At 42.6% G+C, this 12571-nt stretch overlaps 1 protein-coding gene across 6 annotated transcripts in view; it reads right to left on the bottom strand.

Moving 5' to 3' along the window:
* LOC123992912 (alpha-actinin-4-like) overlaps positions 1-4292 on the bottom strand; it is a 43926-nt gene extending 39634 nt beyond the window's left edge. For 4 of the 6 annotated variants that reach the window (XM_046294543.1, XM_046294540.1, XM_046294541.1 and 1 more), the window contains exon 1: positions 3967-4292. In XM_046294543.1, the coding sequence (XP_046150499.1) occupies positions 3967-4101 (135 nt within the window). In that variant the 5' untranslated portion in view covers positions 4102-4292. The remainder of the gene's footprint in view (positions 1-3966) is intronic. The other 2 variants (XM_046294538.1, XM_046294539.1) reach the window with 1 other exon arrangement.
* Positions 4293-12571: the final 8279 nt, after the last annotated feature.

The raw sequence follows: 12571 nt of genomic DNA, 5'->3' as shown, positions 1-12571 counted from the left end.
CAGGGTTGCCTACCCCGGTCATAGTTTGTATTGGTTACTTAGGCTGCTAACTTAGCCCACTTCTGCATTAGAATACATACAAAATAATACATGGGTGTCTATGAAATTAGTCTCAGACACAAGGCCATGATTAGACAGTGGATTGCAGTAGTGGTGCTTTTAATAGCAGCACAGAGGGCCACCTGCTAAAAGCCCTGCTGTGCAGCACCGTGGTCTGGCTCCCCTGCGTCACTAAGCTTGGCTCTCACAGGTAGACTAAATAATGACTAGTCCACAACTGCCAAAAATGCTACCTGCACTGCGTCCTTGGTGAGGCTTTTATCAGAACAGACAAATGCTAGACACACACACCTTTGCTGACTGAAGGGACAAAAAAATGCTCATGCATTTATTTTTCCACACACACACACCAATCTACTAGCGTTGACTGGCTAAATTGCCAGAACATGAAACAGGAGGGGGAACTTTGTTTGGTTAGATGGAACAGTGTTGACCACCAACCCACATGGCGAAACCCCACAGTCATTTCTCTGCTATGTGGAGAAACTAACTTCTCTCCTAAAGCCCCCTCCCACTCCCCTCTTTGCCCCATAATAATGCAGCCCCTCCCAATTTTGCACAGACCACCACACCTAAACACACATTCCTTTCTCCCAATCGCCTACAAGTCCCCAAAAGCACAGGCCCTGGTCCAATCAGCACAGAAACACACACGTACAAACAAGCAGTACTTCTAGTTGGATGTAAAAATGTGATATATATATATATATATATATATATGATGTGATATATATCACATCTCACACGTACAGACAGAAACCACAGACAGAAGTAGGGGAGCTGCACATTGCAGATATTTGACTGCTGACTTTAAGCAATCCAAAATGAGATTTGTGGGTTGATATCTATAGGCAAACACAGTGGCATGTTGGCACCAGCTCAGAACACAATGTCCCAACAGAAACGCAGAGTAGTAGTACTAATGATAAGTAGGATATACAAGATGTACAAGTCACTAACCTTAGCCAACAGCAACACTACTATGGCGTGTGGGTTGTTTTCAAAGACCCCATCTATGGCCTCTACCACGTGAAGGCACGATGGACCTCTCCACACTCCCCTAAAATGTAGCCCCACAAACAAACAGGAGGGGGAGCGAGAAACAGACCAGAAAGAATGGCTGACATGGAAAAACAAACAGCCCCCCACCGACCACTTCAAAAACAAAAAAAGATGGGTAGGATGACACCCCTTGCCCTCAATGTGACCACGCAATTTCCCTGTTAGCCGGCCTGCCTGCCCTGGAGGACTTTCCCAGCGCGCCACATTGTCCACATCTGCAATCCTGCAAAACCCCCTTCTTTTTCAGACAACAAAAAAAAAACACAAAAAACAGGACACCCCACCCCCCTGAAACTAGCTATAATGGGCCACAAATGGAATGTTTCCCCCTGCATGCTCTTGCTGTGGGAGAGAGAGAAGAGGGAGTGAGCGAAAAAGGGAGCGAGGGAGAGGGGTTTACATTCCATTCTGCTCTGTCCCGCTCGCCGCCTGGTCGTTTTACATTCCGCTGATTTCAGATCAGGGTCAGCAGTACTGCTCCCAGGCAGATGACAGGTCGAACACTGACGTGAGATTAGGGAGGGGCCACACCTGTAAAAAAGGTGGGCAGCTTGAAGGCCCTCGGGCAGATGAAACAATTGAAACTCAGGTGTAGTTTCTCTATGGGCGGAGACGGGTAAATCCACACCCACAATCAAGTCTTTCCTGCTCATCCCTACATCAGCCCCAGTCACATAAAATCAACAAAGGAGAGAGAACTGGCTTATTTTAACACGGAAATCAAAATCAGCCACTCCCAGTAGTCCAGTGATTTGTGCCACAATTCCCTAAAACAGCCATGGCCACGTGTGGAGAAACCAAACCAGCCAGCCAGCCAGCCCCAAACTGATTTGAGTCAGCCAGTCAAATGAATATCTTTGGGAACTGGGAGGGGAAGTAAGACATTTAGAACACTGCCCACCTTAGCAGTGTGCTAATCTGTGCAAGTCAGGGCACTGTGACATGGGTGAGTCAGGTTAGGAGAGAATAAGCATTTCTCTCGGTGGGGCTGAGTTGTAAAAGACTGTCAGTCATCAACAAATCACAGTCATGCAAACAAGGCAGGTACTTTGATAGCGCAGTGATAATAGGGAAATGAGGAGTGATACAAATTCCCGTTCAATTGAATAATGTGAGCGACCATATCAAAACAGGATACGAAAAAGTGTTGCCATCACATCAGACTGACAGTGGTTGGGTTTTGGGTGGCTTTTACCCCTTTTGCACATATTTGGTGACTGAATGTCCTTTGCTTTTAAGTGAGTTGGCAAACTGACATCCCAAGAGACATGGACACTGATTCCAACATTGCCCCACTAGAATTGCAGTAAAACAAAAAGAATGGCCTCACAGAATTTTGTGTACTACAACATGTCTCAGCCTGCAGTTGATTTAATGCATTAGGTTAGACTTAATGTTTCTCAAGCTGAAATGGAGCTCTCTGAAGTGTGTTAAGTTGTAACCAGTGTAGTAAACTGGACAAGACTGAGCAGGACGAAACTTGGGTGTTGGAAAAAACACTTTAGGTAGGCCATTCATAGATAATTGACAGTTTCTTTTGACATGAGAACTTTGTCCATACTCTGCTTAATGCCTCCACTTGACGTCTGATTTCCACATACATGCAGTAGGTCTAAATACATTGGCTACATTACATTAAGTGTAGAATCATTGGTGGGAGGCATTCATTAACTTTATGCAACTGGCACAGCGGCAGTGAAAACGCCACAGGAATTTGCCCTTCATTCCCCCGCCGACTTTTCTGAAATAAATTAATGTCACGCCTCCCCATTTTCTCGTCCAATCAAACTCCATGTTGAATTTAAGTAGCGTGTTTTTATTTTATTTTTATTCTTTACATTTAAGGATACACATTTTAAGTGTTCCCAAAAATCTATACATTCTTCAGTAACTGGTGTTGATTTCAGTTAATTAGTCCCCATTGCCTGCGTTTGTAGGCCATCTGAGTCAATCATTGATTATTTTTCTTCCTGTGAGGAAACTTTGGCCTCCCTTTTACAGGCAGACATATTTAGAGTATATAGACATGCATAGAGGGTAAAGCTGAACGCAGGGTTAGGCTATATCAATTCGTTTCATGAATAATGTTGAGCGTCAAAACGCTGAGTAACGACGGGCTGTAATATAATGCTCGGTGTGGTGTCACTCCACTAAATTAACGCAAACAATTTTGACAGTGAGATGTGTAACACTACACACCCTCAATCATCCCAGACTGTCAAGCAACGTTGCTTCAAATCATCATCAATTGTTCTTACTCCACATTTCACAATTCCAAGGATTAATCATAGTTACATGGGCTCGAACATTAAACGATTAAGTTAAGTCTAAAAACCGTAAAAATATTTTCAGCTGGAAATGGTGCTGCGATAAATGTGCGACCGAACAAGTAGATTACAAAAAAACAATTGAACTCAGCAGTGTTTGATCTGCTTCGACCCAGAACATCGGATAGTACTTAGAGGACACCATTCCGTATGCTATTTTTGAGTCACATCGAAATTATGCATATTACGTTGGCCATCTTGAATCTTGTTATTCTCAAGAAAAATGGCAGAAATACCGCCTGGAAAATTAACGCTAAATAAACGCCAGAACTATATAGGCTACAATGTTTCATTCCAATAAAAAGAAAAATCACCGTTGTCCCCAGTCGAGTTAGAAAATACCGGTAGTTGTCGAAATGGCGCATATGGAAAGAGTTTTATAGCCCATTTCTTGTGAAACGTATACCACCATATCGACACAGGAAAGTTCGTTACATTGAGACGGAATAAAATCTCGTTGCTTTATAGATGCAACCAGGGCCCAAATTCAGTCCCCGACCTCTCCCTGTCATTTTACCTTTCTCTGCTGTTTCTCCCAGGCCGGGTCCAGCAGCAGGTCCCGGTCCCAGTCATTTTCTTGTTCTCTTGGGTCCATGTAAATGGCTGGACCTCCAGACGATGCTTGACTATTAGAAGCGTGATAATCTACCATATTCTATGGTAGTCAAACTATTAGCTATAGAAAGAGAAATAAAAGGGGATGTGACCCAGTTGCGGTAACTCTATTTGCTTTCAACGTTCGGTCAGGAATATCCGATCTATACACTGAAAATACCCGCTACAAGAACGCTTAATCTCCAACCGAGGAGGGAATGGTGTGGTCGCAAGCAAAGAGCCGCTCCTACAAAACTGGAGTAGGTTGCCAGGCCCAAATAGCTCATGAATATTCAGTGACCTGCTTATTATTCATGAGCTCATGAAAAACTGCACCCGAAAGGCTGGAGAACGCATAACTAAAAGTATTGTTCTAAAAAGTATTATGCCTGATATGTAGCCTAATGCCTTTGTCAAGTAGCAAAAATCATTGCAGATGGAAGTCTGTACATGTTGCTATATAATTGCAACATTGTATCAAAATGTAAGATGCAATTTATGCCAGCTCCTTGAAACGATACAATGGTGAAATAAAATAATGCACAAATGTATTTGTAGCCAGTATAGACCGATTTCCGACTTAAAACGTTATTTGGACCTCTAAATTACAATAGTTCTGATAATTGCTACCTGTATAATATCCATAGAATATTAAAGTAACTGACCAGCTAAAATTTCACTTTAGAAGTTCATATTCTGTTAACTCATATCCAAATAATGTTGTTGACTCATCTTATACGTGGCCAATACGTTTCTCTCATACATTTGAGAGAAAAAAAAACTTTAAAAACCCCACCTCAACTTGTATCTTAAACAGACATTTAAAAAATGCCTGCTATTTCCTCATTGAGGATGATGTCCTGAGGAGGATAGGCTGGCCAATCAGGGGTCTACTCACAGTCATATTTTTTAACAACCAGTATACACCCACACCATTCTGTTGTAGGGGTACGCCCACACCATTCCAACACAGAAAAGCTTATTTTTAACATAAACTATTTATCTCATATTGTAATTCATTTCAGGTCATATTTAATAGACATCTGGAGAGTTACTTTAAGCGCAGGCTACACACTACATGGGGCAGTCATATATTAGTCTTAAAGTATATGACTCTACACAGGGGCGCTTTCAGCAGTGCAACATTTTGGATAATTCGGATACAAATATACTATGTAGAACAAACATGCCTCTCTGAATTGAATTGTGGCAGCTTTATTAATGGAATTTCTATCTGCAACATTCTACAATGTTTCTTCTTCTTGCAAGACAAGAATCAGATGGAGCCTATAACAAGACCCACCCATTCTATGTAATATTAATGAGGACATGCAACACCATGAATCATTTAGCCATTGGTGTTGTTACCCTACTCAGATTTTTGTTGTCCCCTCATGGAGAGCCTATGCCACCTCACTGGTGCCCAAACTAATAGTCCTTCATGCAGGTGCATCGAAACAAAAACCGTATGAAATTCACTTCGGCCTATGCGTTTGTTTAAAAGCTTGTCGTGTGTAAAGCATCTTATATTTATCATTCAAATTTCATAGGCTGGGTCTGGCTGACATGCCCAGACACTACATTAAGTAGGTCACGCTCTAACTGTGTGTCTGTGCCCATTATCATCATCGAGGCTCAACATACCATATAAATGATCGCAGGCCGCCATCGCTCCCTTTCATGTTTTGTGATGTTTCCATGACTGCCACATAGTGCCACATTCCTAATCGTTTTCTGATATACAGAAATCCCATTCGCATTGGACTCCATCCCCATTACTATAAGGAATCATTGTGGTGTGTACAATGTCACGGTTAAATGATTACACATCAAAGCTTCGTACCATTTTATAATGAATTCTATCTCATTGCAATGACAGTTAGGCCGATATTTGGCACCTATTTTTTTTTTTATCCCCAAAGTCAGCCTGTTGCAGGTGAAGCTAATACATGATGAGAAGGAAAATTAATTCAAGGTGTGCATCTGCAGCTGTTCTCCTTTGATATCAATGTTTATTGATCGTAATTTCCGTTATTCAAGATAGTTTAATAAGTCTGGGTGTGTGTGTGTGTTGAGAGAAGTACAAAATGAGCAGCTGTACTTCTTCAAGCTCAATTTTTTGCTTCTGAGTTATCTAACACAAGCGTAATAATGGCGCAACAGGAAATAGCTTGAAAGTTTGCCACAGTCCCCCTGGGTCCGGAGTGTGCTTTTTTGACTATACATACAGTAACAGTCAAAAGTTTGGACACCTACTCATTCAATGGTTTTTCTTTATTTCTTCTATTTTCTACATTGTAGAATAATAGTGAAGACATCAAAACAATGAAATAACACATATCTACTCACATAGTAGAAGAAAAAAAGTTTTCAACAAATCAAAACATATTTTATATTTGAGATTCTTCAAAGTAGCCACCTTTTGCCTTGATGACAGCTTTGCACACTCTTGGCATTCTCTCAACCAGCTTCATGGAATCCATTTCAATTAACAGGTGTGCCTTGTTAAAAGTTAACTGCTGCAAAGAAACCACTACTAAAGGACACCAATAAGAAGAAGAGACTTACTTGGGCCAAGAACCACAAGCAATGGACATTAGACCGTTGGGAATCTGTCCTTTGCTCTGATGAGTCCAAACTTGAGATTTTTGGTTCCAACCGCCATGTCTTTGTGAGACGCAGAGTAGTTGAACGGATGACCTCTGCATGTGTGGTTCCCACCGTGAAGCATGGAGGAGGAGGTGTGATGGTGTGGGGTTGCTTTGCTGGTGACTCTGTCAGTGATTTATTGAGAATTCAAGGCACACTTAACCAGCATGGCTAAAACAGCATTCTCCAGCGATACGACATCCCATCTGGTTTGCACTTTATTATAATTTGTTTTTTAACAGGACAATGACCCAAAACAAACCTACAGGTTGTCTATTTAAAAATAAATAAACCCGGACGACACTGGGCCAATTGTGTACCGCCCTATGGGACTCTCAATAACGACCAGTCAAGATACAGCCTGCAATGGAACCAGAGTGTCTGTAGTGATGCCTCTAGCACTGAAATGCAATGCCTTAGACCGCTGGGCCACTCGGGAGTCCAAATAGTGTAAGGGATATTTGACCAAGAAGGAGAGTGATGGAGTGCTGCATCAGATGACCTGGCCTCCAAAATGACCTGATCTCAACCCAATTGAGATGGTTTGGGATGAGTTGGACTGCAGAGTGAAGGAAAAGCAGCCAACAAGTGCTCAGCATATGTGGGAACTCCTTCAAGATTGTTAGAAAAGCATTCCTCGTGAAGCTGGTTGAGAGAATGCCAAGAGTGTCATCAAGGCAAAGGGTGGCTACTTTGAAGAATCTCAAATATAAAATAAAACACTTTTTTGGTTACTACATGATTCCATATATGTTATTTCATAGTTCTGATGTCATGACTATTATTCTTCAATGTAGAAAATAGTAAAAATAAAGAAAAAACATGGAATGAGTAGGTGTTTCCAAACTTTTGACTGGTACTCTATATTAAGACCGTCCATAGAGAGTGATGCTGTGAAGAGGATATTTACACATACCAAAAGTCAAGGTCTCTCTGCAGAATAAACATTTCTCAAAACATTCCCAATGTCAAACTCCTCTCCTCTACACTTATTCAGTCGGCTGAAAAGGAGGCAACAGAAAGTTAACAAAATGACAGCATGCACTTAGTTGCTATGATGACATAGCATTGTTATGGAATGACTCAAATCTGATGTTCGGAACAAATAACTGGAAGTCTTTATTGCAAAGTGAATCTACGGTAAATTTTTATTTAAAACAATATTGCAACAAAAACCAGTTGAACAGGCGGAGGAGGGGCTGAAATCCAGTGAGATTGGATCAGTTGCACATCGGGTCAGTTGTACTGTAAATCGTCATGTGGAGCCATCGTCAGTTGTATATCGTCATGTGGAGCCATCGTCAGTTGTATATCGTCATGTGGAGCCATCGTCAGTTGTATATCGTCATGTGGAGCCATCGTCAGTTGTATATCGTCATGTGGAGCCATCGTCAGTTGTATATCGTCATGTGGAGCCATCGTCAGTTGTAAATCGTCATGTGGAGCCATCGTCAGTTGTATATCGTCATGTGGAGCCATCGTCAGTTGTATATGGTCATGTGGAGCCATCGTCAGTTGTATATGGTCATGTGGAGCCATCGTCAGTTGTAAATCGTCATGTGGAGCCATCGTCAGTTGTAAATCGTCATGTGGAGCCATCGTCAGTTGTATATCGTCATGTGGAGCCATCGTCAGTTGTATATCGTCATGTGGAGCCATCGTCAGTTGTATATCGTCATGTGGAGCCATCGTCAGTTGTAAATCGTCATGTGGAGCCATCGTCAGTTGTATATCGTCATGTGGAGCCATCGTCAGTTGTATATCGTCATGTGGAGCCATCGTCAGTTGTAAATCGTCATGTGGAGCCATCGTCAGTTGTATATCGTCATGTGGAGCCATCGTCAGTTGTATATCGTCATGTGGAGCCATCGTCAGTTGTAAATCGTCATGTGGAGCCATCGTCAGTTGTATATCGTCATGTGGAGCCATCGTCAGTTGTAAATCGTCATGTGGAGCCATCGTCAGTTGTATATCGTCATGTGGAGCCAATACAACCAGAAAAAGGGTGAGACACATCAAATCAATATCTATTTAAATGGCTGTCCAGGCCAATGTGGATATGTGCAGAGGTGGAAAAAAGTACCCAATTGTCATACTTGAGTAAAAGTACAGATACCTTAATAAAAAGTTACTCGAGTAAAAGTGAAAGTCAGCCAGTAAAATACTACTTGAGTAAAAGTGTAAAAGTATTTGGTTTTAAGTGTTAAGTATAAAAAGTACATGTAATTGCTCAAATACACTTAAGTATAAAATGACTTATACTTAGCAAAGCAAACAGCACCATTTTCTTGTTTTTAAAATGTATGGACAGCCTAGGGCACAGTCCCACACTCAGACATTATTTACAAAAGATGCATGTGTTTAGTGAGTCCACCAGGTCAGGGGCAGTAGGGATGACCATGTGTTTAGTGAGTCCACCAGGTCAGGGGCAGTAGGGATGACCATGTGTTTAGTGAGTCCACCAGGTCAGGGGCAGTAGGGATGACCATGTGTTTAGTGAGTCCACCAGGTCAGGGGCAGTAGGGATGACCATGTGTTTAGTGAGTCCACCAGGTCAGGGGAGTAGGGATGACCATGTGTTTAGTGAGTCCACCAGGTCAAGGGCAGTAGGGATGACCATGTGTTTAGTGAGTCCACCAGGTCAGGGGCAGTAGGGATGACCATGTGTTTAGTGAGTCCACCAGGTCAGGGACAGTAGGGATGACCATATGTTCTCTTGATATGTGCTTGAATTTGTCCATTTTCCTGTCCTGCCAAACATTCAAAATGTAACTAGCACTTTTGGTTGTCGGGGAAAATGTATGAAGTAGAAAGTGTTGTCGAAAATATAAATAGTAAAGTAAAGCGCAGATACCCCCAAAAAACGACTTAAGTAGTACTTTAAAGTATTTAGTATACACCACTGGATATGTGTGATCATATGCAAAAGCAGTTTTTTCATTCATGTTAATTCTGCATGTTAAGTAGGCTGTGAGAAAAAGAGTAGGTTTGGATCATCTGTCCTGTATGCTCTTTACCTATCTGGAGCTGACTGACATGGTCCCCATTCCCACAATGTCATACAAAGTCTTGAAATGTATCTATGAACGTACAAAATATGATGAATTAGACCAATTAGCCCCCCCTTCACACACACATTTTGCTCTTGCATGATAATTATTTTTAAAAATGTAGATCCTAAGTGCACCCCAAAAGTAACATCACAACCTCTCTTCCATTTATCTTCACTCATTTTAAATCCCACATCAATTAGTCTTCCTAAATTCCTATTTTCAGCCCTTGTTGGACCACACCCTTCTCTACACCTCTGCCCTCACTTACGGATCATGTTGTCCAGTTCCATCAGCAGGTAAAGGAAACCGGGGTAACTGAATGTCATGTCCGGCTCCGTGTTGCGCAGGCCAATCAGCTGCAGGACGAAGGCATCCACCGCCATGCCTAGACCAGACCAGACGAACACAGATCAATTCATGTTCAACCACATCCCCTGCTGTTTCAGCAGTGTAAATGCTGTTGGCATACTGTTCATATGGACCAATAGGGACTAAACATGAAGAATGGTGTTTTGGTGCCCCCTAAAAGGCACCAATGGAAGCTTGTCATATCATAAGTGTGTCCTACCTGCAGCTTTCGAGGCAGGTGAGACTTCAGGGTACTCCAGCAACTGGGATTTGTTATTGTCAAATGTCATGAATATATCCTTTTGTTAAGTGGAAGATCAAGGCCAGCATAATCTTTTCAGACAAATATAATTCAATCACTTCACATGCATCGCAACAGGTCGTGTGATTGAATTAGCTCAGTGACACATGATTGAATCAGAAGTCACAAGTCACTATAATATTTCCTTTATCCAATCCAAATTAGACATCCAAGACACAAAGCATGCTTTAGCCAATCAAACTATTGTCTCATCATTTTGAAAGAACAGAATGATTGAAACTGTAAACCTTCCACTGACAGACGGTCTAGTATGGTTTAGACCTTATCGTCCATTTACATTTCCTGATCTTGTCCCACAGTGCCTAGAACACAGTGAGCTAAACCCAGACTCTGGGTTGACACTGCAGTCAAAGGAATGTTCCATCAAAAACGCATGACAAAATGAAGGTCTTGGTAGATCAGCAGACCAAGTGAGGTCATGGTGGACAAGTTACCCTACCTTTGTATGTCTATGTACATACATGGCATGTGTGTAACGTTACACATTGCATAGCCCTTTTTTGGGGGGAGCTATGACCTTCAAACAATCGGCCAAGCCGTGGCTCGAACCCCGTATTGCCAGGGGGCACATATGCGCTTAGACCGCTACACCAGAATCTGGCATACATTTAACCTATATTAACATGGCTATTGATCTATATCAACTACTAACCATACAGCCATGCTGAGACATGATGCACACTGGTTCAGCCATAGATGTATTTCTTTCCCCAAGAGAAAGGATACATGCATGAGGACCAGAAAGCCCTTGCAGTGCTCCAGGACCAGCTTATTTTGCTCCACACAGACAAAACATCAGTTAGGAAAAGTTAAAACCTCCTCCTGCAGTGACATCACTTCTTCCTGAATGTTCCCACAGTGGTTATGGCTTATGGAAGACTACTTAATCAGCAGAGGGATTTGTACAGCTCTCCAGAATTTCCAAGATGCATGTGGACGAGGCAATGTTGGAAAAGGGGAAGTGTGTACACAAAAGGTGTGTCTTGGCTCCCACTTTTTGAGGGAGGATAGGTGTCCATGTTTGGAGCCAAACCCTTACCTCCGCATTTTATGGCCGTTGTTAGCAGGTTGAGAAGCTCCAAAGGTCGACACTCCCCTTTCGCTGGGAGGTTAGGAAAACGTTTGGAGAGTAAATATTGCATATCTCAGGCTAGAATGGGAGAGTTTACATGGAACCTACTACACAGAGGTGGTGTTCTCACCTTGTTGTAGTGCTTCTTCAAAGAGCTGTCATGTGGCTTCAGGAGAGCCGACAGGGAGATCCACAGTGAAACACACAGGACCATTTAGTCACATCACAGACACTCAACAGGGGGTGATGGAATGTGGATACTTAGGACTTCAATAGCATGCCATGACTTCTACCTGTAGGGCTTCTATCAGTGCCGTGCTTCTCCTAATATTGAGTTACACCCCCCCTATTGCCCTCAAAACAGCTTTATTTCGTCGAGGCATGGACTCTTCAAGGTGTCGAAAGCGTTCCACAAGGATGCTGGCCCATGTTGACATCAATGCTTCTCACAGTTGTCATGTTGGCTGGATGTCCTTTGGGAGGTGGACCATTCTTGATACACACGGGAAACTGTTGTGTGTGAAAAACACAACAGTGAAGCAGTTTTTGACACACAAACCGGTGGCACTTCAATATTTTGTCTTGCCCATTCACCCCCTGAATGACACACATTCTCAATTGTCCCAAGACTTAACAATCCTTCTTTAAACTGTCTCCCCACTTCATCTACACTGATTGAAGTGGATTTAACAAGAGACATTAGTAAGGGATCATAGCTTTCACCTGGATTCACCTGGTCAGTCTATGTCATGGAAAGAAATCAAATCAAAGCCAATTTTATTTGTCACATACACATGGTTAGCAGATGTTAATGCGAGTGTAGCGAAATGCTTGTGCTTCTAGTACTCGGATGGTATCGCGCCGTCCCAACCTTCGCTCTCTCTCCCCCGCTACTCTCTCCTCTTCCATCCTATAATCTCTTCCCTCCGCTCAAACCTTCTCCCACCTATCTCCTGATTCTGCCTCCTCAACCCTCCTCTCCTCCCTCTCTGCATCCCTTGACTCTCTATGTCCCCTATCCTCCAGGCCGGCTCGGTCCTCCCCTCCCGCTCCGTGGCTCGATGACTCATTGCGAGCTCACAGA

This window comes from Oncorhynchus gorbuscha, linkage group LG13, assembly GCF_021184085.1.
Source record: "Oncorhynchus gorbuscha isolate QuinsamMale2020 ecotype Even-year linkage group LG13, OgorEven_v1.0, whole genome shotgun sequence".
NCBI lineage: Eukaryota > Metazoa > Chordata > Actinopteri > Salmoniformes > Salmonidae > Oncorhynchus > Oncorhynchus gorbuscha.
The sequence above is the reverse complement of the archived record's forward strand: the minus strand, read 5'-3'. Positions and strand labels throughout refer to the sequence as shown.